Here is a 27,210-nt window from a genome sequence, read left to right as displayed (position 1 = left end):
TTCATGTTTTCCTCAAACCAATTTCTGTAGTCAGAGAGAATCAACTATAAGTCAATTTTACATAGATTAGACACAACTCTGTAAGCCAAGAAAGTCCTGAAGGGTCAAGAACAATTTTGTAACTCTACTAAGACCTATGCTAGGATGATTTCACTCCCTCTACCTACCCCTATGTTTTTGGCAAACAGACACAGGGTTATAAGATGCCTCAATTGTGGATAAAGTAGCAGTGTCTGTTCATACTTGTGCATGTGCATAAATTAAGCATCAACTTACAGGTTTTTTGACGCTAGACTTATGGATGAAGTCAAGTCCGCACCAGTTACAGGAGTGGGTACTCTTTCTGAAAGCAAACTCGTCTGTGAAATAAAAAATAAATAAATACCTCCTTACTGTTTATTTACACCATTTTTAAACTCCAGATCTTGCTCATTCTCTTGCTATATATTGAAAAAAAAAAAAACCAACAGTGATCAGGTTGTAGTCTAGTCTTTGGCACAGAATACACTATTCCACTACATTTTTTATTCCAGAAAAGCTTATTTCTTATTTCTTCCTTGGGTATAAACCATTTTAAAGCTAGTATATTTTTTAAATTTTTATTAGATTTCTTAAAATAAAACACTCTTTCTTTTGACTTTTTAACTGGAGATTCCCAAAGCAAAAATCAGCATTTAAAAGAAAAAAAAAAAAAAAAAAAAAAATCAGAAAACAACTCTTTTCTCCACATCTGTCACAGGTAATGGAAATAATAGCCTCTGGAGTCAACAACTCAATACCAAATTTATTAAGTAGTTCTGCTAATTTTTATTTTATTTATTTATAAATTATATAAATTTATCTATATTGGTATGGATATAATTAGAGCTACAGACATAGAGATATATACATATTTTTATATCTGATGGAGTTTCTAATTTAAATGATATTTTAAAATAATTGGTGTGAAAAACACTGTATATTTAAAATTAGTTATTTAAGTTGTTTTATGTTTCTAGGGATAAAAAGCAAATTGCACCATTCAAATGAAAGTCAGTAATCATTAATTTACTCTCTTATAAATGTGATCTAATAAATCCACATAAGATTCCTCTATTAAACTAGTCAGTTGTTCTAGATCTGTTAAGCTCCCCTTTTATTATCATCTGTACAAATTCTGTCCCAGAATTCCAGCAGAATCTGCCAATAAAAAACATTGTTTATCCATCAGTTTTAAAACTCCAGGAAACGTGTAAAAGAGGAGGAAACAAATTACCAGTCTATCCATTAAAAAATTGTCACTACTGCTCAGATAGAGTCCACCAAAGTCCACCATTTTTGCTACACTATAAACGGCAGAGTATTTTATAAACTGCAGATGTTTTAAAATTGAACAATGACAGAAAATAATGTAAAAAGTAATCAAGATGGCAGAGTTGAAAATGTGACTTTCCTGTACTAACTTGACAATTCCTGAAGTCCTGAATACATAGATTCCACTTCAGTCTCAATTTGACCTCCAAAGTGATGTGAAGAAATGGCATTTTGTCAGTTAAATGTTTCATGATTTTTTAAAATTCGACACATTCAGCCTACTTATCTTGTATGTGTCAAAACAATTTGTCTAAATGATGTTCTATACCATAATAAAGGATTTTAACATGCAAAAAGATCTTTTGTGCATGTGTAAATGCTGTGGTGCTTCAGAGCAAATAACTGGAAATGCCCATCAAAAGCATGTAACACTCTATTTAATGTTTATCACAGGCAGACTAACAGGTTAGTTCAAGTAAGACTGACTAGTTACACAATAGGAAAGCACAAAAAGACAGATTGTTGAGTTATGTAAATTACAGCATGATTCAAGTGAACTAAACTCCTTAATTCAATAAAATCTTAAAGTTCTCAATGCAAGGAAGAACTTAAGTTTCAAAAAGGAACATTCTTTGATGAGAAACAGAGTTTACTGTGATATAATTATGATTGTAAGTAACAATACATTTTATTTTCAATCAAAGTGTATGCTTTCATGATAATATGCATATACAAAAGCAGTGAGAAATACCCACAAGCTGGTTATTTAAGTCTCTCTTCTATTCATGTTCTATCTTTCTGATATTTTCTGCCTCAGTTTACCTTGTGACTGTATTTTAAAAACTTCTAATCATAATAAAAGCATACAGCATTTGACAGGAAGAACAGCTGTTCCATTCTCTTTCCCTTGCATTCAATCTCTCCCCTGCTTCCTTGCCTCCAAAAAAAAAAAAAAAAAAAAAATCTTTAGTCTATTAGCCAATTTTTTCTTCCAGCTTGGTCTGATCCTTCTCTAAGAAAATATTTTACAATCACTGGAGGAAAAAAAAGAGATGGTTCTATTTTTCTGTATAAAGTGAAACAGCACAGCAAAATTTTGGTTTTCCACTAAGAGTTCTAATACTTATAGTTTAAATATGCTTTCAGTTTAGCTGGAAGCCAAAAGTTGAAGCTTTGTATGCTACCTTTACCTAAATGTTGCTGATGTTATTTTATAATTCAAAAGTTTTTTTTAATTTTACTTCAATGTGAGGTTTTTGAAAACTGCTCTTGCAGCATCTGCTGTCATTTTTCCATCTTAACTTAATTTTTATAATAGATAAGAATTTTCACATGGCATATGGCTATCAGAACAATGAAAATAGAAAAGTTCAGTGAATAAAGCAGAGATCCATATACCTTGTTCAGTAAATTTATAACAGAAAGCAGAACACACAGAATTGTTGGACCCAAGCTCTTTCATGCAGAAAAAGCATTAGACTAGCAATCAAACTGAAGTTGAAGTACAGAGTCTACACTTCATAAGATATCCAAGTATACATGTAAAACAAGAACTCCTGCCTGGCACTTCTCATTATGGTCTCTTGAGAATATTTCAGTGGCATCTAACTATTTAAATCAAATATTTGGAATCTCTTTTTTTTTTCCGTATCTCCCACCAAAACGAACTAGTTTAACCTAAAAATTACTAAGACCACATCTCAGGAGTTTTTCCTTTCAAAATATCCCAAACCAAGAGTGAAGACAAGATCTGTGGTGGTCACTGGCTATCATAACATCAAGTGATGTCTAGCATCAAGGACAATGAATGATAGGTCTATCAATGCATCTTGAGAGTTCCCGGTTTAATGTTAAGGCATAGAAGTCTCAAACTAAGCTTCTGCTAGGTTCACATACAGAAGGAAAATTTGAAAAGGAGAACTTCATTTTTAGAACAAATCCAAGCATTATCTCACTACTTAATGATAAGCAACCTGAAGCAAAGAACAACTATTACGTAAGCTGAACCTCTTACAGTAAGATTTTTTTCCAATCTTCCCAATTCCAAACAAGATTTACCTTTTTCCAGGCCTCTCCAAGAGATTCATGCAAGCCATAAGGAATTAGCATCTGCAGGCCTTCACAAGTTCTGTACATCTGACGACATACAAAAATGAAAGCTCCTTTAACAACTGGCAAAAGCTCGGATCCAGATAAAAGAGAAATGTCGTCATGGAGAAGTTTCTTTGTAAACTGAACAATTACATGAACAGCTGTAGGACTAGAAATAAAATAACACTTTTAAAATGTTGTTTTGTAGTCATCTATAAGCCTTGAAACAAATCCTCTGCCTAAACTTATTTAAATTTTTCTAGGGGAAAAGAAATTATGGAAAGAAACTATGACCCACTATGGAGGGGCCAACTATATTATAACTTGTTAACACCAGTCAGAAGAAAAGAAATGTACAGCAAGTGATTTTACTTTGGCTACAGGTCTACATAAAGCAAAAATGCATCCATTGTTTTCCATCCAGCACACATGGCCATGAACTACACAGACTGTGTGTTTTATAGGAGTCCAGTTGGGAATAGTAACAAGACAATCATTTTAGCTTCTGCTTAATCAGTGTTAAGGGTATCACTACAAGGCAAAATCTGTCCTTGTTCTTCCTTTTTCCTATGAGATCTCCTTCTGAAGTCTTCTAGGTTTGCAATGCAAAGGACAACTCTTTCTCCAAAATACTATCTTTTACTTCCAAGCCCCCTTTAAAAACATACACAACTTCTGAGATTCCTCCACTCAGAAGACACACATTCCAAACATTTTCATGACCTGCAGCTTAGATAATTTTTAAAAAAGCTAGTCTCAATTTTACTGCCCTGTTTCACGTTTTAGCATTGGTTAACAATATACCACCCATAGGATCACACAGATCCTAAGTTAGGTACAGTGTTACAAATGTCAGCTTCTGATACAAGATCTGTCTCTACTAGACGTATTGAAAAGTGAATGCTCCATTAAATCTATTCTTTCAATAAATTAGGTTGATTTTTAATATTTATTCTAAAAACAAACAAACAAAAAACAGAAGAGAGGCCTTTGGCCTAAACAGTAGCACTATGAATAAAATGGAACTACATTCAGAGAAAGGAAAGCTCTCACATGAATAAGAAAAGCAAGTAAACCATGGACATCTCCCTTAATAAAAGTATTTCTTTAAATAGTCATTTCACCTGGTTATACACTTAAATGTCTCCCTAATACATTATCTAAAACACTTACTACTTTACTTGATAATCAGATACTTTACTCCAAACATAGACAAAACATATCACGTTATAGATAAATGAAAAAAGAGAAAATTAGTCTTATAAGACTAATGTAATTCATTAAAGTACTCACTAATGCCATTCATTAATGCACTCTTACCTATCTTCTCTGGCAGTTTTTTCATTTTCTCCATAAAGAAGAAGAGAAAGACCACCTTCTACAGCAGCAATCCTTGCCAAAATATCAGCTATATCAATTAAAGTGGTTTCAAGACAATTTATATACACCTATTTGGAAGAAAAAAGAAAAAAAAGAAGTTTTAAATTCAATGCTTTTGTGAAAGCTGTTTATTCAAGTCTGGCTTATGTATGCAGAACCTGAAGGTCACCTTTCCGATGATTGCTTAATGGTTTAAACAAAATAAGTAATGACTGAATAGATACAGAGAACAGACATTTCTAAACTCCTCTTTCTCTTTTCCCACCACAAATGTGGAAAGGCTCTTGATATGCCATCTACAGGTACAAGAACAATACCTGAATCAAGGTGAGAAATATGCTAACTCCCTCATTGCTGCATATGCATTGGCAACTCTTTGGCTAGAAATGGAATTCCAGTTCCCAAGATCTTCTGCGTCCACCTCACTTCTAGGCGGCAGTAGGCCCAAACAGCCATTTGCTTTGGAATCATGAGGAAAGTCTTCCCCGCTGGAGCAAAGCAAAAGTCCTCTACCAATTTCTTATTCACTTCAGAGCACTGTATAGCCACAACTAGGCTGTAATCAAGCAGACTTGAACATTTAACACCAGGATTCAGGCTGCTTGGTATGGTACCATGACTAGTGAATGTACTACCCAAATTAATGTTAAATTGGCCATTGCTTATTAATAAGTAAAGTCAATTGTCCAATGGTAGACAAACAGAACATAGGTGCTCCATGAAGAACCTGTCAGGGAGCAGCAAGGGCAGGATGCTCTGCAAGGGACAAGAAGCCAGGACCTAAGCATGATAATGAGGCAGGCAGAGGCAATAGCTCACCATCGGATGGGCGGGCAGTCCCACCATATCCAAGCAAAATAAGCAGGCGAGGTCCAGTGATAGTAACCAGCTTCACCTAAGAGTCCAGATCCCCTCCACAGTGATGAGGGCGGTCCAAGGTTAAGCCAGGAAGCCAAGTCAGTGAGTTGGGGTCAGCTCCAGACACAGTAACCAGGGTCAGACACAGCCCAATGATCACCATGCAACTGGATTTATAGCAACAAGGCAGGTCTGAGGTAAAGCAAACCAAGAAATGTGTCTGTGGGTCAAGGTTCAGATCAATGGGACAGCAGGCTTCAATGCTGCTACAACATGGTACAGGCAGGGAATGAGGAAAAGAAACTCATCTTAAAAAACACTCCTGAGTGGAAGGTGGAGTGAGTCCACACTGAGGCTTATTAGCAGAGTCATCGCTGGGGGGGATCTCTGCTAAGGCTTCCTAGCAGAGCTTTCTCAAACAGTTCTCTTCAAGGCTGAACACCCACACCATTACCTATGCTGGCCCTGAGCCCAGAGCTGCCAAGCCCGGGGAGGGGAAACAGGGGGGAGATGTGCCAAGGGCCTGACAGTAGACAGTAGCTCTAATTCTGCAGGACTTACGCAGCATCCTAAAGGTGCTCACCAAAACTCTGTTACTGTCCATATGCCTTAATAATACAGTCATGAGATAGTCAGAGCGTACCTGCTCACCCAGGGACTGATAAACACTCCAAATTCCTAGGACTTATGCATAAACTTACTTACAAAGAAGGAGGACAGTTTTCAAAGTGAGAAGTCCCCTGTGGTAGCTTCCCACTATCCACACCCGAGACAACAGAGTGGAATCAACAGTGAGATGAATTTTAGGCAACAATGAGCTAAGGGGGATTACTGCTCCCAGTAAAACTTGTTAAATATCGAGTATGTCAGAATGGGGAATGAAGCACCACTCTCCTGACGTTGAAGTCCACTGCTTAAATCTTTTCCACTCTTCTGTTATTCATCAAGGACAGCTAGACTCACAAGAGAAATTATTTTTAAAATGCTGTGCAATCCAGCTCCTGCTTCTTTTCTTACAGGTTGTCGTCGTTTAACCCCAACTGGCAACTAAGCACCAGCCGCTCACTCACTCCTCCCCCGTCCCAGTGGGATGGGGAGCAGAATCGGGGGGGGGGGGGGGGGGGGGGGGGGGGGGGGGGGGGGGGGGGGGGGGAAGTAAAACTTGTGGGTTAAGAACAGTTTAATAATTGAAATAAAATAAAATATAATAATAATAATAATAGTAATGAAAAGGAAATATAACAAAAAAGTTTATATACTGAGCATGATGTCCTACAGTATGGAATATCCCTTTGGCTAGTTCGGGTCAGCTGTCCTGGCTATGCTCCCTCCCAACTTCTTGTACACCTCCTCACCTGCAGAGCATGGCAAACTGAAAAATCCTTGACTTAGGATAAGCACTACTTAGCAACAACTAAAACATCAGTGTGTTATCAACATCATTCTCATACAAAATCCAAAATACAGCACTGTACCAGCTACTAGGAAGAAAATTAACTCTGTCCCAACCAAAACCAGGACAAGGTAGCTCTACATTTTATATAGCGCACAGAGGAAAAATAAATAGTCTTCCTATGTTAAAATTTAAGGAATTTACTATTAATGCCGGTGGTCAAAGTAACCCAAGAGAAAAATACAATTTCAACTTTGGTTTTTTAGTTAAAGTTTTCAGTGATAGAGGGTTAAAAATCTCCCTGACCTTTTATTTTTAGGCTACTGGGTATCATTGTTCAGGATTCTAAGAAAGAAACATACTGTGCTGTCAGGATTCTAAGAAAGGAACATACTGTGCTGTCACTGTTTCTTCAAGAGTGTTATTATTTTGCTTTCCCTATGCAACACCAAAAAAAACCCAAAACATGGTATTTTGTTTATTTAAAATGTGAATGTGATGTTCTGCACCAGCTATGCTTCAGCAGCAACTCGGAGACAACAGAGCCCAAAAGGTCAGTACTGCTACCCACAAACTGATCCTTCTGACAACTCCTGCTCATAGACACAAAGTTTCTCTTCCCCTCTCTACTACAGATACTACTCTTCTTAAAAGGCGAGAAAGTCTTGCACTTAATCTGAGTGAATTCAGAGCTCAAATGTAAAATAACAGCATTGTGTTTGCTCATTAGGCCCACCGTACAACCAAGGAGACCCATATGCAGCTCCAGTGCTACCCACCCCCCAACCCCAGCCAAAGAAAGATGTGTGCGTGGCCATAGCCTTCCTTTTCAGACAGGCGTGGTCCAGTATTAGAGTCCAGCATTAGGATTCCTGGGTGTCTAAGAAGTGCCAATGGATTGGCTGGGAAGCAAAAACAGTTAAAATTCTTGTAAAAGAGGAAGAGAGTCACTCTGACTTGGTCTACCTTTTCTAGCTATTGGTTTGCCAGATGCAATACAAAAAATTTGCACCTTCGGTAGCACAAATACAACATATTCCAGATTCACAACACATAACCAACCTACCTCAGCTACTGTGCATTAAATATTCCTGAACACGATCGGTTTTTTTAAACAGACCAGTTACTAAGTCACAGGAGGGCTTACAATTTGTTAAGAGTTCAGCCACCTATGAGCTACAGCTGAGCATGGCAGAAACAAAAAAAAAGGGAAGAACTGTTAAACATTGACATAATTTCTTTTAACTACTAATGTATAATAAAGGAGACAGTTGTATATGCTTTAGAATACCACATGACCACAGAGATTGCCTGGGGGATTACACAGGCCTTCATCACAGCAAATCAATGAAGTATTGCCTTAGTACTGTTTTTAAATTTGACTATCAGTGTTCAAAGCATATGCAGGCTCAGTCATTTTTTGTACTTGAAAAAATTTGCACTAAACTTTTGCAATGTACCGTAAAGCCAAGACAACTTAAAGCGTTAATCTTGCAAAAGCATCCATAGATAGCCTTATAATAAAATGTGTAAGTAATACTACTGTACGCAGTACAGATACCCACAGAAGTGCTAAACTGTTGACGTGAGCAAGTTTTTGCAGGACTATGGGTTTAAGCTTTACAGAAATACATATTTTAAAGTATTTACTTGGAAACTGAACGTTTACACTTTTGAAATAGCACTGGAATTTTTTTGTATAGGTAAAAATATTTTCAGGAATTAATATGAAAAGTCTTTTCTAAAAAATAAACAAACTGCACTGAAAAAATAATCGGGAGGATACTGACAAAATTCAACTTTAAGAACCTAGATGAGGTATTTACGTTAGGGACCCAGATTGTCTTTGCAAGCATGAGTCTCAGGAAGTAAATTCAAAACTTCTCAGCCATTAATTTCTCTCAAAGTCTTTTTATGTAAGACAGCTCAGGCTCCTCCATGGGCATTTCAGACCTACAGTCTCTCTGTCTTGAGACTTACAGTCACCTAGATCAATTAAATAATCTCAGTCAAAACAAAAACAATAGGACAGGCTGAAACTATAACTAGACTTTCAAGTACCTACAGGGTAGCTAATGTTTCCCAAGATTTTTACAATTCTTATAGAAATGTTTAAAAAAAAACCACCAAACTCTTCCTTTTCCCAATTCAGAAAATAATAGTTTTCCATGAAGAATTATATATTTTACCTATACTAATTATTGAGAACACTTAACTTGAAGCTGCCAGCTGAATTTAAAAAGGAATAAAAGTAGGTTGCCTTTTAAATAGCAGGCAGAGCAAATAAGCATCCAAGAAATATCCAAAAGACACACAAAAACATCAGAAGGAAAAAAAAACCACAAAAAATTAAGCGATGTGATTTTCCCAAGGGAACAGTCTCACTACAGCACAATTTTTGCCACTATTCACAAGATTTCAAGAAAACCAAGTTTGTCAGCCCGATCATAATGACAGCCTACACTATTTAAGGCATACTATAATAGCTAATGTAGAAAACACTACAGAAATTACCATGTGACTAAATAAATCTTCTACATAGAAAATACAGAAAAATTATAATATTCTATACATTTAAAAATTACTTGGAAGATTACTACAAACCTCTGTGCCACTCAGTAAACTTTGAACAGGATGAAGTAGGGCATCTATCACTGCATCCGTATATAAACATTCAGCAGCACATGCTGTTTGATCACAAAAAACTTGCAGAATCTCCATAACAAGACTTGCTGGAGAATAATTGTCTGGTGAACACAAGAAGTATTTATTTATATTTTAACTTACACCCACATCTATATGGCTTATGTAGATGCTTCTGAATTATAATTTTGTTACACACTGATTTAACACAGTTAGAGGGAAGAAGGAAAGGTAAGGGAGGAAGGGAAGAGAAAAATCTGCACAAATAACAGTCCCAAATTAAAAATTGCAAAAGAAGTTACCACATGCCTCATTACATATATTAGCACATATTAAGACAAACATTTACCTGTATGTGCTGCCAAAGCTGTCTTCGGGTAACTTGGAGAGTAATAAATAAGCTGAGTAAATAATACCAACAGATCGGTTATGGACACACTGTCTATTAAAAAAAAAAAAAAAAAAAAAAAGGAAAGTATTCTGCGAATTAAAGTGCAACTTTAATTTTACAAATAAAATGGATTTTGTAAATATATGTAAACAATGCTTTGCTTTATTGAGGAAATCAACATATGTACAACTGATAAGCAAAGGACATGCATGTCCCTGGGACTCTACCAAGGTATTTCATGATCAACTTATAAGCCTTGATCTTGCTCCCAATTTAGCTAATTGCAATTTTACCATGTCTTCCATTGGAACAAATGGCAGCCAAAGTTTGAGAATGCTGAATATACACCGCTGTAGGAAAAAGCATTACCTTGCTACTAGATTAAGTGAAACAACTGGAAAAGAGACAAGCTGTCAGACAACTCTTCCTCAGGTCTGAAACAAAAAACAAACATGTAGCTAAATGCAGGTTGGGAACTATTGCTCTGAGTTTAAGGTAATTATGTTAATAAATCAGACAGTTTGTGAGGAAAGAGTTGCTACCTATGAAGCTAAGAAGGACACTATTAAAAAGACAGATGGTGAGATTGTTACTGTTGTAGGGGAGAGAAAAAAAACAACCATCACCAATGGATCACTGCTTGAATAGTGTTATACAGATAATCCATAAATGAGAAAAGCACTCTATTAGTAGACGTTTCTTCCTTACAACTGCTCTACATTGGATCTATTAAGTCCTGATCCTCAAACCAAAGGGACAAAATACCTTCAAAAGACAAATCTCAGAATCAGTACCCAGTAATGTTTTGAATTCTACACTGAATTAATAAAGATATTAATGTAATGGAACACTACAATTGTTCTCACACACTTGCATTTGCCAACTCTGCACAACGTATCACTATATGCAGATTCCTCTGGATGTCCAAGGGCTTTTCCACCTCTTATATTCTGTCCTTATTCACGCCTCTGTTCCACAGGTACCGACCTTTTCCTCTACCATTGTTTTACCTTAATTATATTAATAGGTTAAGCTCAGAGCAATTGTTTTCAATTTGCAATTAGCTTGAAATACTGATTTTGTTTCACACTTGAAAAACAGTTTTGGTCCCTGGACATGTGTCTCTCACAACCAATTATATCAACTGATTTGACAAAAGATATTACTCACACCTAGAAAGACTGAATCACTTACTGATCCAACTCTCCTTCAACATGAAATTAATATATTAAACGTAAGGACAAAAGCGATCTATTCAACCACATCCATCAAAGATCAAAAAACTGTGTTGATGCTCAAAATTACCTATACCATCTTTTAAGAAACGTTTCCAGGCACAGAATTGCATTATTGTCCTATAATGTCCACAATATTGCAGTGGAAACATATATCAAGTATGGATAAAGTACTGCTCAACAGGTTCCATTTTCCTCAGCCCTCCCCTTACCTTTTTTATTTTTCAGCTGTACTGGAAAGAGATTTCGGCCTTGCTTATAGATCAACAATCTTCCTAAAAGGCACAGTGAATGAACAAAATAGACGTACTGCAATTCTGGTCCAGTGTAAGAAAAGTTCTGCTTATCGCCTTTAACAACAAAACCAAAAAATTAGAACTTGACTCTTTTAGTTTACTTTACAGTACCTAGCTACTACCTGCAACATACGTGGATCATTTTGTATATAAAGACAGACAGCTTAAGTAACTAACCACTGCCATTAGTGCTCTCTCAAAAGACAGACATACAATATTTTGGGAAGAAAAAGAACAGATAGAATGTCTTCCTCTTGAGGCAGCACACTCAAAGACCCAGAGAATGTGGATGTATGTGCATGTAATGCAAGACATGCAAAGATACTCACTACAATGCTGCTGGGAGAAGTCATTGACTCTGAAATTTTTATTAACTGCTGCCTTGCAAAATTCAAAATAATCAAGACATTGCTGGACAGCTGCATTAATCTGTGGAAAAAAGCACAAAATAATAAAATACCTGGTATTTTACAATAAAGTCATTCTCTCTTGTATCCAAGTACTGTCCTTTAACACAAGAACTGCAGTGAAGTGAATATTTAGGTAACCTCATGTTTCAGTGGTTTGGATGGGTCAACCAACTGGAGGCAAAATTTTACAGGGCTATTAAAATACATTACCGTTATTATTACATTATCGCACTACCAGCTCTATAAGCATGAAGACAATCTATGAAAAAAAGAGTACAGAGAACATGCAAGTATTTTGAGAAGTTAATGGTAATCTGTGATTGCCATATTGTCATTACTATGGAAGATTTTCATTTTCCACACATGAAAAACTTTGTCTTGAATACACTTACTAAAGTGTAAGTTTGGTTGTCGGGTGCTGTCAATGCTACTACTGTTCTTTGCAGAAGTGTTGTATCATTGATTAGACGATAATGCTATGATAATGTATATAAAAGTTTAAAAATTATCAGCATGGATTTAGAAAGGAATCACAAATACAGCATACGAACAAAGTAGTACATTTAGATTTATTACAGTTTGGAGTTGCTAAGATTTATTCACAAGTGTAAGTAAAATATGCAGACATACACAATTAAAAAAAAAAAACACTTAATCGGATGTTTACTCTATGCTTATAAATTAGACTACCCTGCTCATGGACTTCCTATTATAAACTTTTTGTTGCATGGAACATGCTTTATTCTATGCTCTGTTCTATGCATATAGATAAACAAGACAAACGTCTTTTATAGTTGTCTGTATCCTTGTCTCCCATCTTAAGGTTTTATCAGTCACATATATTTTACATTGTATTTCATTTGTATTACAAGATTTTACAAAACATAGCCAAAGTCCTGTCTATATGAATGGATCTCACATCTATATTGGTCTTACTGAAAACAATGAAACTTCCATCCCAGTGAAGAGATCTGCCCATACAGAATATGTGACAGGATTAACACCTACATTACTAAAGATGTTTTCCCAGTTTGATTTATCTTGCTGACACTTTGAATCCTTAATGCTTCATATCACAACTTAAAGAACACAACGGTGGTTTTTTTGTCTCTTTCCATCAAAAATCCAAATTCAGCATAGAGTATTTATGATATTTTTTCATGCACCATTTGCTATTTTTATACATTGTCAGAAATAATTCTAAATATGAATGCAACTTAAGGAATTAATAAATAATAATCCTAACTAAACATCTGCTAAAAAACATTCAAATTTTCCCTTACTCAGAGCTGATCACATACCCTTCTTTCCATTTAACAATGATTCATTTAAGCAAAGAGAAATTTAAAAGAAAAAAGTAAATTAAAATCCAAAAGGCTCATCTAGATAAACAACATGGAATAGCTTTGACAAAAGGGAAAAAAGGAAAAAAAATGTTCAAACCACAATGTGCAAACCAAGAACAAGTTCCAAGTAAATTTGCCTTGGGAAATACTTACCAAAGACTTATATTTCTTTTCCAAAAGCCTAAGTACCACTGTTCTGCTGTAATACGCATGCTAAAATGACAAAGAAGACCTAATGTCAACTTCAAACATGTAAGTTTTTTTTTTTAATTAAAAAGTAGAAATTATCTCTGATTCTATTAGGGATCCTGTGCACAGTACATATTCAACATATTGAACTCCAGCTTGTGCAAACCAGTATTATACTCAGCTGAGCCTTTTGTTTGCAGTACATTTAAGATGACAAAAAAAATTATGTCATTAGAAAAAACGTGTAGCAGAACATGCAGTAAAACAGAAAAACAATAACTACACTGAAATGTTAGGCTACGTGTTTTGACATTGCCATATAAATCCCAAATTACAAGTTTATACATGGTAGGCTGCAAAAAGCTCTCGTGTCCACTGGAGGTTAGAAAGTTGTGTGCAGCATATCATATATGTAACTGTACTTTCATGCTCATCACTTCTTCCAGAAAAATATTTGCATCTTTTGATGGTTGTCAGTCAATTATGACAAAGGGACTGAAGTCACAAAACACAGTAAGTTCTCAGAAATTTTTATGAAAACTAGTAAATGAATAGAAATGGAGGGATAGAGTAGTGTTAAAGGGCAAAGGACATAAATGCCTAAAAAAACCCCCTCAGACTTCCTTAATTACAGTGCTCATTATAGGTTGTTATCAGGACACAATAGGTCTGTGATAATAATAGTCATAAATCAAACTTTTCAAAATATATGTCAGACATGAATAAGTTATGGATTGTTGGGTTGGGGGTTTTTTGCTTACCATCCACTTTTTAAACCATACTGCTTTGATATCTAGCAGAGCCAGGAAGTAGACTGGACTCAAAAAATCTGGAGAGGCAGGATGATTAGGCTTGTGTTTTACTGACAAAAGTGACAAGGTACTCTCCACTACTTCTTCCATATGCCTTATGACACAAATAGGAAAAAATGAACAGAAAACAAAAATCACTAAAATCTTTCCACCAGCAATATTCAGGAACAAATTTATTGTAAAACCTTTCTGTTCAGATAAATCATACATAACAACATTATCTTTAACTTGATCTTGTAAGGATATTAATTCTTTGTATTACCATGAATAAAACTGATACTAACGTACATGTGTATTCTCCTAAATTATTACATATTTTGTAAGTGCTAAATATTACACCTGTTACTTCATAAAACATCCAAATTATTTTTGTTAAAAAGCACTTAGAACACTTCAAAAGCTAAGTAAGCAGCTTAACATGATCCATGACTACTCCTATGCAACTTCCCTACTCCACTTTTCTCACTCTATTTTTATTGCCCCCCTTATCACTGACCAGTCATCTGTGTATCCTGTAATCAACCCTTTGCTAAAATTATATGCATCTAATTATATGTCAAAAATCTTTAAATTAAGAAACAGTGACAGGTTTTTGAAGGTGACATACTTTTCTGGATGACGAATCCAGGAAGACGGAGCTTCCTTTTGGTATTCATTTAAAAGGCGGACCTGAAAACACAATTTTCAAAATTAAAAAATAAATTATGCTTGATGTTTCAGTAATGATAAAAAAAGCACAGAAAGTTCATTTATACCTTTTTAAGTAAACGATTTATATCTGTGTTAGATACATCCAGACCAGCTGAAATACGAAGAGAATATTCTCCAGAAAGAAAGTATAACTCCAAGTGTCTTGCTAAAAAAGAAGAAAAAAAACACCTCTCACCTCCATGACAATAGTGACAAAACAGACTGTATTATACAGCTTCATTATAAAAGTTAACTGTTTTTCAGGAAGTACATGACTCATGAAGCCTTAAATGTAATTAAATGCACATACCTAAACTTGTATAGACTTCTCTTGTCATATTAAATGGAGAAGAAGAAAAGGTTTTTGCATAGAACCTAAGAATTTTGTCCTAAGGGAGAAAAAGCAAGCAATGTATTAAATAGTCATGTAACTGTGTATCACTATTGTACAATAATCAATATGTAGTGGCATCATTCTTAACGTTATATATTGCTCGCATCATTCTTAACGTTATATATTGCTCGCATCATTCTTAACGTTATATATTGCTCGGATATCTCTACAGATGTTTATATTTTTATAAAATATGCTTAAGTTTGGGACCACAGAAACCTACAGTCCAAAGGAAATTTTACTCGAATACTTTAACTGACAGCACCAATGCAAATCCTCACTGAGATACAAAGAAGTAGATCAGGGAATATTACTGTACTTTTCCATTAACATTAATGTTTTTATGCTATTAACTAGCAGTGTTTTAAAAGGAATTGTAGACCACCTAAGCTGAAAGAGAAATACATGACAGCAGCTGGGGTAACTTTCATATTTATTTGGTAATCACTTTAAAATTAAAAAAAAAAAAAAAGAAAAAAGGCTTAATTGGCATAATAAATGATCTAAAAGCAGTTTAAGCAGCTGCCATTTTTTTCCTCATCAGTGCCTGTGTAATATTACTATGTATCATTTTCTCATCATCATGGAGCATATACCTGACTTAAATAGGAAATATTAACATGACGACTTTTACAGAAGAGTTTTGTCAATTTTTTTTTTTTTTTACACGTCTGTTTGCTAAAAAACATTCAAATCTCTTCATTCCCATTAAAAGACATGCAAATGAGTACTCCAGTCTCTAAAAATCCTATTGAAATCCTGTTGTAATCCTTTAAATCAAGACCTACTGGAATCATATAGTTCTTTTACTTCAAAAAGAGTTTATGTGATACATACACAAATAATAAAATGTCTTGGGACCCTGCTGGACTACTCATAATACATATGTAACTTCTTACTCTTCTTCAGTACTCTCTCCTATGGCTACACATCTGATAACTAAATACAGAACATTAGCTTACACTGAATGTTGCATCGGGATCTGACAGAGACATTGTTAGATGCTCACGCAGATTTGGCCAACTCTCAGAGTTCAGTATATCAGAGGGAGGGGCAAAGCACAGTGTCTGCAATGCTTCTTGGCGAACCTGAAGTAGTTAAAAAAATAAATACCACAAATCCGTTCACAGCAACCTCTCAAATCCGTAATTTACAATATAATTTGGAGCAAGGAAGGAACAGAACCTGGCTGTGGAACAGGTAAGGAATTCCAGAATACTTACCTTCTCCCATATTTTTATGGTAATTTAGACAAAACACTACATCACTGAGGAAAAAAAAAAAGCATATATTTGAAGAAGTAAAAAACCCATTTTATATAGGTTTTCAATACTGGATGCAAGGATTATGTTCTACTTTCTGCTTGTAATCAAGTATTTTGTTATCAGGGAATATAGGAAACTATCACCAAATAATACAAGTGTGCCTAGCAGCTCTCTAAAATGTCAGTAAAGCAAAGTGGAAACAGACTTATTAGATATTATGTTTTACTGCTGAATTTTCATTGGCATTATAATCTAAATAATTTCAAATAACTTTTTTTTTTGTTCTATTCATAGACAATAGTAACTGTAACCTCTAGTAATTTATTTCACAGTACTGAAACAAACTGTAGGAGTTTTTAACAATATTTAATAGCATGACACATTTTACCTGGTTTTCTAATAAAACTCGGTCATAATGTTTATATCAGTTCCCACCTACCATGCCTTTTTCAACTGCCAGACAATCCCAAACAAATCTTACTGAGACAGCACTCTCAAAATGATGTTTCTCCAAGCTTTGAAAATACCAGGAGCTGGTCCTGATTGGTGGTTAGAGACCCAAATTAGTACTGCCACTGACAGGAAGGCAAACCTAACTTGGACTTTATATATTCCATCTGGCAGCAGCTTGTTGGCAAATCAGCAGGCATCTCTCTCCCCTGATACAAGCAACAAAAAGGACAACACGGAAGTTACCAAGAAGGGCAAGGGGCACGTCCACAGGAAAATAAGCTTCAATAACTTTATTTCTTACAGAACAACTTCCTCCAAACTAAAAATGCCCATCTATAGCAGATAAACTCCTAACAAAAAAAAAAAAAAAAAAAAAGATACTTGCTGCAACATGAACAATGAAATACTGCACTGCAGAGCAGTTGCTGCACTGAAGCCAAGATACATGAACCAACAAAGAAAAGATTCGACTTAGGTACATATGAACTCTTATGTACATACAGTCTGTCTTCCAATAGCCCATAAACATTCATTTGTATTAACATTTTATTTCTTCTTTTAAACTTACTTCCTTAGGCTGAATAGGGTCAAGCCTTTCTACAAGCAGCTGCAATTGCTCTTGACTCATGAACGTATAACTCTGTAATACACATTATAAAATGATCATTAGTATATTTTATTAAACTGAACAGCAGAAGATTAAAATCATCAGTCTTTCTGATATCTAATTTACTTTTAGTAATTAGGTCTTCAACATTTATACTAATTTAACATTAAAGTCAACATTCTAAATGTTTTCTGCTGTTTGTCCAAAGTTAAATTTACAGCAACAAAATTACCACTACATATTTTGCTTTGCTTTACTTAAAATTTTCTTGTATCTTCATAAAACCCCTTATAATAATTCATTCAGTAAGTAATATAGCATGGTGTAGTAGTCTGGAAATGAACTGTACATTACTTGGCTCCTAAAGTAAAATCACAAAAAGTTAGATGATGTATTGCTTTTACCATTATTTTATCTTTTTCTATGCAGTATTTGTATAGGTACTTTAGAGCATAGGGGCATCACATTAATCTCATCTTGCATACGCTGCCTAAAGTTTAGACAGCTAGTATAAGCTTAGTACTTTAGAGTGAAAGAAAGGTAGTAATTCATTTTAGGATATATCAAACATAGGAAGGATGAATCTTTTTCTAGGGCTGTTCTCAATCTCCAGACAGAAACTTAACAATTTTGCAGTACCATGCTTATTTTGTAACAGAGAGAGAAAACACATTGTACTTGGTTGAATGAGGAGTCACTGTCAGAACAGTTGTCTGTACAATAGCCACTCTGACGTTCTTTCTTTGTTTTACTATCCAGCTCCTTATTACGCATCTGATCTTCTTCAAACTTGTTAATCAAAGATTCTGCCACAACCATCATGACATTCTTCAAGGCATGCATCATTTCTCTGTATCTTCAAAGTAAAGATGATTTTAATATTAAAGAGCATAAAAATTACTAATTTAAGAAAAAAATCACTGAATCGTGAATAACTGAATATGGCATAATGCTACTTAGACACGAACTCACTGAATTTACAGAAATGAATGAAAAACAAATGCAAATCCAAAATGAGCAACAAAACATGTATGTACCTTAAATGTTTCAGATAACTATATTTTAAAATTATAATAAAATTCCTTTTTGCCCTTCTAAAACCATTCAATGAAATACCACTAACATAATCCTGTTCTGGGAGGTTCTTAAGAAAGAACAATGTGAATCCACTGAAAGTGAGAATCTGTCCCTGAGAAAACAGGCCAGTTCTCATCCTTCTAACTGTTTATGTTTCTTCAAGTTCAACATCCAATTTTTCTTCTGCTATAGGCCTCGAGCAGAACCAATAGAAGAGAACACATCATCCTGATTCAAGATCTTGAGTACAGGTCAAGCACACAAAATAATTTTCTTTCAACAAAACCACGGTTTTTCTAAGTTAAATAAATTGAATAATAATATCCACAAGGAAGCAATTAAAAATAAAAGCTGCTTCAGAAAAACATTCTGTTGTAAAATGTTGATATTTTATTTCAAATTATTTTTTACTTTAAGGCTACTATTACTTATTTTGCAGTCACCAAAGATATAAATTACCATACTGTGCTTTAATATCCTCCTACCTCTCAAACGAAAAATATAAGATACAGACATATTTAGTTCATTGGAGCTTCTTCTACCAACTTTAATGAGCACAAGAACCCTAAGGTCCTGATCCTCGAAACAAAAAGACACAGTATAATTTGAAAACCAGTCATCCTAAGATCTATTTTCTAGGTGAAAATAAAAGCCAAGTGTAGTTGATTACGAATTGCTTTCTAACATAAATGACTGTACTATTAAAATACGGAGTGTCACGGAGGAGTTAAATACCTTAATACATTTTTCTCCATAAATGTATAAATCTCCATAAAAGCATACTACCTACCACAGAAAATGAGTAATTGCAATGAACAAAACTGGAACCTTGAATGATCCTGAAATGGTATCAAGACAAGCACAGTGAGACCAATAATGCTCCATCAGAGTTCAGAACGCTTGCAGACAGGTGACAAGAAAAGGACCTGTACTGGGTTTGTGTGGCAAGGTTTTGGTAGCAGGGGGGCTACAGGGGTGGCTTCTGTGAGAAGATGCCAGAAGGTTCCCCTGTGTCTGAGAGAGCCAATACCAGCCAGCTCCAAGACAGATCCACCGATGGCCAAGGTCGAGCCCATCAGTGATGGTGGTAGTGCCTCTGTGATAACATATTTAAGAAGGAGGGACGGGGGGGGGACCCGGCAACTTCAGCCAGGAGAGAAGAGTGAGAATATGTGAGAGAAACAACTCCGCAGACACCAAGGTCAGGGAAGAAGGAGGGGGAGGAGGTGCTCCAGGCACCCCTGCAGCCCGTGGTGAAGACCATGGTGACGCAGGCTGATCCCCTGCAGCCCATGGAGGTTAACAGTGGAGCAGATATCCACCTGCAGCCCATGGAGGACCCCACGCCGGAGCAGGTGGATGCACCTGAAGAAGGCTGTGACCCCGTGGGAAGCCCACGCTGGAACAGGCTCCTGGCAGGACCTGTGGACCCATGGAGAAAGAGGAGCCCATGCTGGTGCAGGTTTGCTGGCAGGACTTGTGACCGCATGGAAGGGACCCACGCTGGAGCAGTCTGTTCCTGAAGGACTGTACCCTGTGGATGGGACCCATGCTGGAGCAGTTTGTGAAGAACTGTAGCCCATGGGAAGGACTCACATTGAAGAAGTTTGTGGAGAACTGTCTCCTGTGGGAGGGACCCCATGCTGGAGCAGGGGAAGAGTGTGAGGAGTCCTCCCCCTGAGGAGGAAGGAGTGGCAGAGACAACGTGTGATGAACTGACCGCAACCCCCATTCCCCATCACCCTGCGCCGCTGGTGGGGAGGAGGTAGAGAATTTGGGAGTAAAGTTAAGCCCAGGAAGAAGGGAGGGGTGGGGCGAAGGTATTTTAAGATTTAGGGTTTTTTTTTCTCATTATCCTATTCTGATTTGACTGGTAATAAATTAATTTAATTTTCCCCAAGTTGAGTCTGTTTTGCCTGTGACAGTAACTGGTGAGTGATCTCTCCCTGTCCTTATCTCAACCCACGAGCCTTTTCTTATATTTTCTCTCCCCCGTCCAGCTGAGGAGGGGGAGTGATAGAGCAGCTTTGGTGGGCACCTGGTGTCCAGCCAGGGTCAGCCCACCACAGGACTCTATAAAAGCATGGTTCATAAAACATATTTCTGTGTACTTCTAGATAAGAAACCTTCTGAAAACAAGCAGAAAATAAAATCTTCTAGAACAGAAATATACACTATTTTTTAATTCCTTTCTTACTGAGGACACATAGTAAACAATAGCATTACAGTAAAATCCTAGTTCCACTAAAAAGAAAGATGGAGATGAAGTTAAGATTGTGAAATAAAAATGAGTGAAAAAAATAGTTCACCTGAAGTACTGTATAAAATAATTTTAGTGGCTAAACTATATGAGAGTCAAAAATTGTCTTTTTTGTTTTGTTTCTCTGCATCATATAAAAATAATCACAGATGATAAAATAGTGGGGGGTTGGTTGGTTGTTTTTCATTTTTCAACATTCAACATTTCAGGTGCTCACTAATTTCATTGTTTTCACATTGTAACGGTTCAACCTCAGTAAAGCCCTCATCATGGCCCTCTATGACAATTAAAAATAGAGAGGCAAGGACCTGATTCACTGTGATGACAAAAGTATACTGTCTGTTTTAAAGAAACAATACTTTTAGAACTGCTTTAAGCGTTATGATGTAGTTAGATTTTGTAGAGGAATGCCAAAAACAATGTGATGCGTAGACTAAACTTTTGAAGTTTTACATATTTTATGGAAATAGCAACTGTATATACTAAAATCCATTTTATAAGTACTACTGACCACTCCTTTAAAGAATCACAGCAATTATTTGACTATGCAAATTCGAAATCCAAAGCATGAAAATTCAGTAAGAGAGCTACCAGCCTCTATTCCAAGGAAAAGTTATTTTAATATCGATAGGAAGATGAATAAAGTTAGTAGGGAAGAGATGACTAAGAAAAGAATTTAACTGGTACTGACAGAGGTTTTTCTATTTAAGGCTTCTTTACTAAATACAGCGTTCAAAGCCAACTAATCTGGACCATAAACCCTGTAATACGCTGATATGTAGTTTTGCACACCTACTGATTTCTGGCCATCTGACAGTCTGAGTCAAAAAATCTTGGATAATTATACACAGTTCGTCCACATACCAATTCTACATTATACAGACAGCACTGCAGAAGTATCTTTGCATGTACGATAAAATACAAAGCAAGATAGCTCAAACTTCAATTTTTAAACTAGTCAATGAAAGCAGATCTGACTAAACATAGCACTCTCACAGGACACCTGGCTAGATCCCAAGGAAGCAATCTTAAAAAAAATACACATGTATTCTAATTTATATTTTTTAATTTTTTTTTAGAAAACAACATTGTCATGCAGACTCTCCATTTAGAGCTAAGGAAATTAACAAACTTTAACACTTGATAAAACCAATTTTTCCTTTAGGCCAACTTCCATATCACAACTGAATTTAATTTGCAGCAACTGAAATAGTATGAAGTAGATTCTTCTCTCAAATCTTACCCCTGCCGAACTTCAGTCCTAGATACCTCAAAAACTTCATAGATTTGCTACCAATCTTTTTATGCAATAGTTCATAATCTTAATTCCAGAGTGAGACAAAGCATGACAAATTGCAATGTAGCGTGGGAATATCCGAATTGCTTAGCACTGATTTTTGAAAGCAAAGAATCACTTTTGTTATCCATTGGTTCAAAATTTATTTTTTCAAAACACGTTCTGGAAAGGAGAAAGGAAGATAAAGACCCGGAAGAAACAAAAATGTGAATTACATGTATATACTCACTCTTTTGATTCACGGGTCTTCTTAGTAACATGTTGGACAAGCGTGTCATAGCCAGATACTTCACCCTGATTTTGAGCAGAAGTACATTTTTCTGTTTCTTCTTCAATCACAGATCCCACAGTATTATTTATATATTGTCTAAGGTATTTCACAAACTCATAGCTGCAACAAATATACAAAATTAAAATGTAACAGATTTCCTTGAGCTCACCGTCAAACATTTTCAACATTATATTAACATTCACTATCTTCTCTCCCAGCAGACATGTTACTTTAAGGTAAGGGTTTATGACTTGCAGAGAAATAAACTTCAATGGTGTCAAAAAACACAATAAAGTTTGATTTTTTTCAATATGGTCATTATCAGCATATTCCAGGAAGAAACAATACCAAATAGTTTCTAATTTCCTTTTGTGCTTTTTCTAAATGTAAAAACCTACTCAGACAAAAGGTTAAGGTTTTGTAGACAAAAATCATAGAATATCAAGAAATCTCAAATTTAAAATTCCAAAAGAAACATTACTTAGAGCATCCTGAACACAGCACTGTCTTAATGGTATATCCATCTGGTATTATTATTTATGCAATATACATACAAAATGCGAAGAAATGCAGAAAACAATTTATAAATTCTAGCATATGAGCACATCTAAGGCTTATGAAAGTCTGTGTGTCGTGACAGTACGCAGAAGATCTCAGTCAAATTGACAAACTAGCTGTCTGTGATTACATGTACATGTTAAACGTCAGGAAATTGGCACTTTGCGGTCTTATTATTAGATACTCACAGAAACTTGTTTAAACAAAAGGATAATCAGTGGGGGATTTCAAACGAAAGACTCTCGCTGGGCCCTCAGACTCTGTATTAGCTAGAGAAATTGCTAAAAAGTAGTGCTCAGAATATATAAACTTTTTTTTTGTTAGTCTTCTGATTTGCGTAAAGGACAAGGCAAACAGAAACACACAAAAAAGTAATCATACATAAACAGTAGATGCATCATTATATTTTCATTATATCAAATGCAGATGTTTGTGTTAATTTGGATAAATACAGAGTGAGAAAAATTCAAATAAAGAAGTCAGTTCACCATGTAGGTACAGAGTCCAAAGCTATAAAATGCAAATGTAAATAAAAGCAACTGTTACAACAGGCAGCAGCTTTTGCCTTTCTTGGATATTAAAAAAACCCAACCAACCAACCAAACAAAACCAACAGACTACATTCAAGATACATTAAAAAAAAAAAATATAAGCACAGAAAATTGTGTCTTGCATCATGATACACACTTCCTCATTGGATTGCCTACCTCAAGTTCCGTCAGGTATAACAGTCCCTTTTTTTTTTTTCCCCTCCATTTCCCACTTATTTCCATTCCTACATCACTTTTGTTCTCAATGAAAGTAATCGAAATACATCTCAAGAAAGATGCAAACATGTTTATTTGCATTTTCATTTGTCTTCAAGGCTGGCTTTTTACTTCTGCAATAATGAAACTGCACACAACTCTCCACTGAATGAAAGCTTTCATAAAACTTTCTCCCATTTATTTTATGACAGTAACATTTCCACAGTATACATTTTTGCAGTGACTGCTTTGCTCTGGAATACATAGCGCTCACATCATTATTCATGCCACTAAGTTTATGTCTGCTTGATGTCCTAGCCTTGATCTTCTGCATCTTTCTTCCACCTTAAAAGTGTTCTGTAACAAATAAGTGTTTCAGCAATGATAGAACTACTTCTTCACATGCAGAATCAAGTCAGACTGATCTGGTTGGGCTTATAAAGGAAGCACCGGGGGGGGGCCACGGGGAAGAGTGTTAAAAAAACTCTAGCACTTTAAAGAAAAAATACAACAGAAAACATGCTACTTATATAGTTAAAATCCTGATTTCTACTACTGCACGTAAAATTTGAACTTGATTCAATTTTCCTTTTTATTAGCTTTCTGAGGATTCTGTGTTTCTGTCTTTTCTACATCAAAGTGGGAACAAAGGATAAAGTAAGGCCTCAAAATCTGATAAAATTACTGAGGCAAAATAACCATGAGGCAGAAACAGTGCCAATCAAAATGCTGAGCTGAACTAGCGTATTGGACAATCCAAAAGCACACACTACTAATAAAGGAGTTTGCAGTCTGGATGGATGGGGTAAGGGTCAAGGAGAAAGCTTCTTAATGGTCTCACTAATAAATCGCCATATGACCTCTCTGACCTTCCATGAAAACCAACGTATACTGCTGTGGGTCATGAACAAGACTAGAATCCTTCCAGAAATATTCCAGCACCAGAAAGTAATGCTCACATCCTGCATTTAAAGCATCACTTGATTTTCCATTAAATGTAAGTCGAAACTTTTCTCATGAAAAGAAAGTATTTTTAGGATCACTGATTTTTTAACATACCAGAAAGAATAATGGATGCCACGGTTTCACTGTTGTAAAGGGGAAAGCTACGTACATATTGTTTCCACCAGTTGTAGACTTTAATCCCATATCCTGGGTATTCTCCTAATAAATCCTCAGAATAAATATTGACCGAAGTAATTTCATAGGTTTTTGGTTGTTTGGGTTTTTTTACTGTATATATCTTCCTTTAAATAAAAATGTTTTTCCTTCAAAATTACATGTAATTTTCAACTTTGATATGTTTATAACCAAGTTTTTTACTCTCATGCTTGTTCACCCAGTAACCTGGTGCTTCAAAATTCACAAGACTGCCAACAAAAGTCTTATCTGATACAATTTGTAATACAAATTAAAATTGAGTCAAATACATTTTAAAGCATTTAGCATCTTCAGAAAATACAAAAGCATTAAAGTTTTAAAATTATAGTGAAATTTTAGATAAACCCTAGTTCTATTTCACTTATTTACTTTTACCTAACTTCTACTGCTGACAAAGCAATGCTAAAAGCTAGAAAAATTTAAGAGAATGTAGACAGTGCCACTTCTGAAAAAACTGGGAGGGAACCAGCTTTCTCAGAACCAGCCAGGTCACAGAACTCTGGTCCTTATTAAACTGTCTTCAAGGTCATTTCAGCTTGATATTCTCTTGACTTGTCATAAATGCATACAAAAATCTCCCATGTAGTAAAAAAATAAACAAGTTAGAATACCATGGAAAGGAAAGAGGAGTGTGGGCTCCAGAAATCTAGATCGCATGTAAGTGAGGTCGCATTGTCAAGTCTGATTTAACAGAAGTGTGATGGGGATACATTTCTGCTTTATTCAAAACAAATTGAAAGAATGACTATCTGATAAGATATACAAGGGTTCAGTAATATAAGCCAGACAGAACAATCAAATATGGAAGCCAAGTAGCCTTCTGAAAGTTTACCTTATTTTGAAAAACAAAATTATATTGTCTAGTAGGTGTCAAAAATACTGCCTGACAGCCTTCAGTAAGGATTTCTTCCAGCTTCTGTGCACATGTGCATTTAGTACATTACATGTACACATGCATCAGAGTTGGCTAAGTTAGGTAGTTTAAGTTCCTCTCTCACAAACAGCTCATCAATTACTATTATAGTAAAAATATGTTACCAAGAGCAGAAGGTAAAAAAAAAAAAGAAAAAAAACAAACCAGAAAGAATGGCAAAATTAATTTTACTCTCTTAAATTAGCATCTTTTGAGAGCTGATTAGTGACAGGAATATCTATATATATAAATACCTACACATTCACACAGCAATATAAATTGTAAACATTTCCCAGGAATAATATAGTTCAACACATTTCACCTCCTTCAAAATATTAAAAATAGCAAAAATATTTTTACTTGTGAAAATTCTCATCTGTTTCCTCCAAATGCAAGAGAATCTCTTCTGCACATTCTACTGATGGGGCTCCAGTGATTTTTTCCTTCACACTCTGCAGCAACTGTCTAAGCATAGACTGTAGCAGAGCTTCATCTTCACTTGTAAAGTGAGACATCTGTATAAAGCAAATATAAAAATAACAAGCTCTCATAGTTTTGGGTTTTTTCCTCCCCTCAAGATGCTAAGAAAAGCATAAAACCCTTAAATTGCCACTTTTTTCCTGTTATCAACAACATGAGATTTTCTATCACAAGACATGATCACAGACAAGAAATATTTGATAGAGCTTATCTTCAGACAAACTGGAAACAAAATAATCAAATCAGTTTCAATAAATCTCCTGTTATCTTAGTACAATATTCTTAAACGAGATATTGCACTAAGAAAAGCCTGACTATTCCTGCTTGTGGTTGCTTGAGGACTTGCCCATCAACTAGGCACAAGACTACACCGTAATTTTTAAAAAAAGGGGGTTTTACAGATGTAATGACTGTATCTTGATGAGAAACCTCTACAAGTCTCTCAGCTGTTTCTCATTCACTATTACTACCCACTTTTGGATCCCTCTATTCAGAGCTGTTGCTGTGCCCATTATTGAAGGCGCTGGCAGCTTTTGCAAGGGCCAGGTGGAATTATCAGAACTGTTTTATTTCCCTGCAGTATTCAACTGCAGTGACCTGACAGAGTCCTGTCAATTTAACGCTACAGCTACTGGGAAAAACTGGGAGGAGCAACAGCAGTGAGAAACTGGAAACATCTGCCAAGTCCAGAAGACAGCATC

The 27,210-nt window shown here is 35.5% G+C and overlaps 1 protein-coding gene across 1 annotated transcript in view; it reads right to left on the bottom strand.

The window, feature by feature from the left end:
- The window catches only part of TBC1D32 (TBC1 domain family member 32), a 90,971-nt gene extending 64,427 nt beyond the window's left edge, over positions 1-26,544 (bottom strand). Inside the window, exons 1-17 of the mRNA XM_050893532.1 lie at positions 26,390-26,544; positions 22,610-22,771; positions 18,425-18,602; positions 17,708-17,779; positions 16,384-16,509; positions 15,338-15,416; positions 15,093-15,193; positions 14,945-15,006; positions 14,287-14,431; positions 13,490-13,549; positions 11,910-12,009; positions 11,497-11,634; positions 10,008-10,100; positions 9,620-9,762; positions 4,705-4,832; positions 3,352-3,553; positions 277-359 (exon numbers count right to left, since the gene is read on the bottom strand). Of these exons, the coding sequence (XP_050749489.1) occupies positions 277-359; positions 3,352-3,553; positions 4,705-4,832; positions 9,620-9,762; positions 10,008-10,100; positions 11,497-11,634; positions 11,910-12,009; positions 13,490-13,549; positions 14,287-14,431; positions 14,945-15,006; positions 15,093-15,193; positions 15,338-15,416; positions 16,384-16,509; positions 17,708-17,779; positions 18,425-18,602; positions 22,610-22,771; positions 26,390-26,544 (2,027 nt within the window). The remainder of the gene's footprint in view (positions 1-276; positions 360-3,351; positions 3,554-4,704; positions 4,833-9,619; positions 9,763-10,007; positions 10,101-11,496; positions 11,635-11,909; positions 12,010-13,489; positions 13,550-14,286; positions 14,432-14,944; positions 15,007-15,092; positions 15,194-15,337; positions 15,417-16,383; positions 16,510-17,707; positions 17,780-18,424; positions 18,603-22,609; positions 22,772-26,389) is intronic.
- Positions 26,545-27,210: the final 666 nt, after the last annotated feature.

The sequence above is a fragment of the Gymnogyps californianus genome, chromosome 3, assembly GCF_018139145.2.
Source record: "Gymnogyps californianus isolate 813 chromosome 3, ASM1813914v2, whole genome shotgun sequence".
NCBI lineage: Eukaryota > Metazoa > Chordata > Aves > Accipitriformes > Cathartidae > Gymnogyps > Gymnogyps californianus.
Note: the sequence above shows the minus strand (reverse complement) of the source record. Positions and strands in the feature narration are given on the sequence as shown.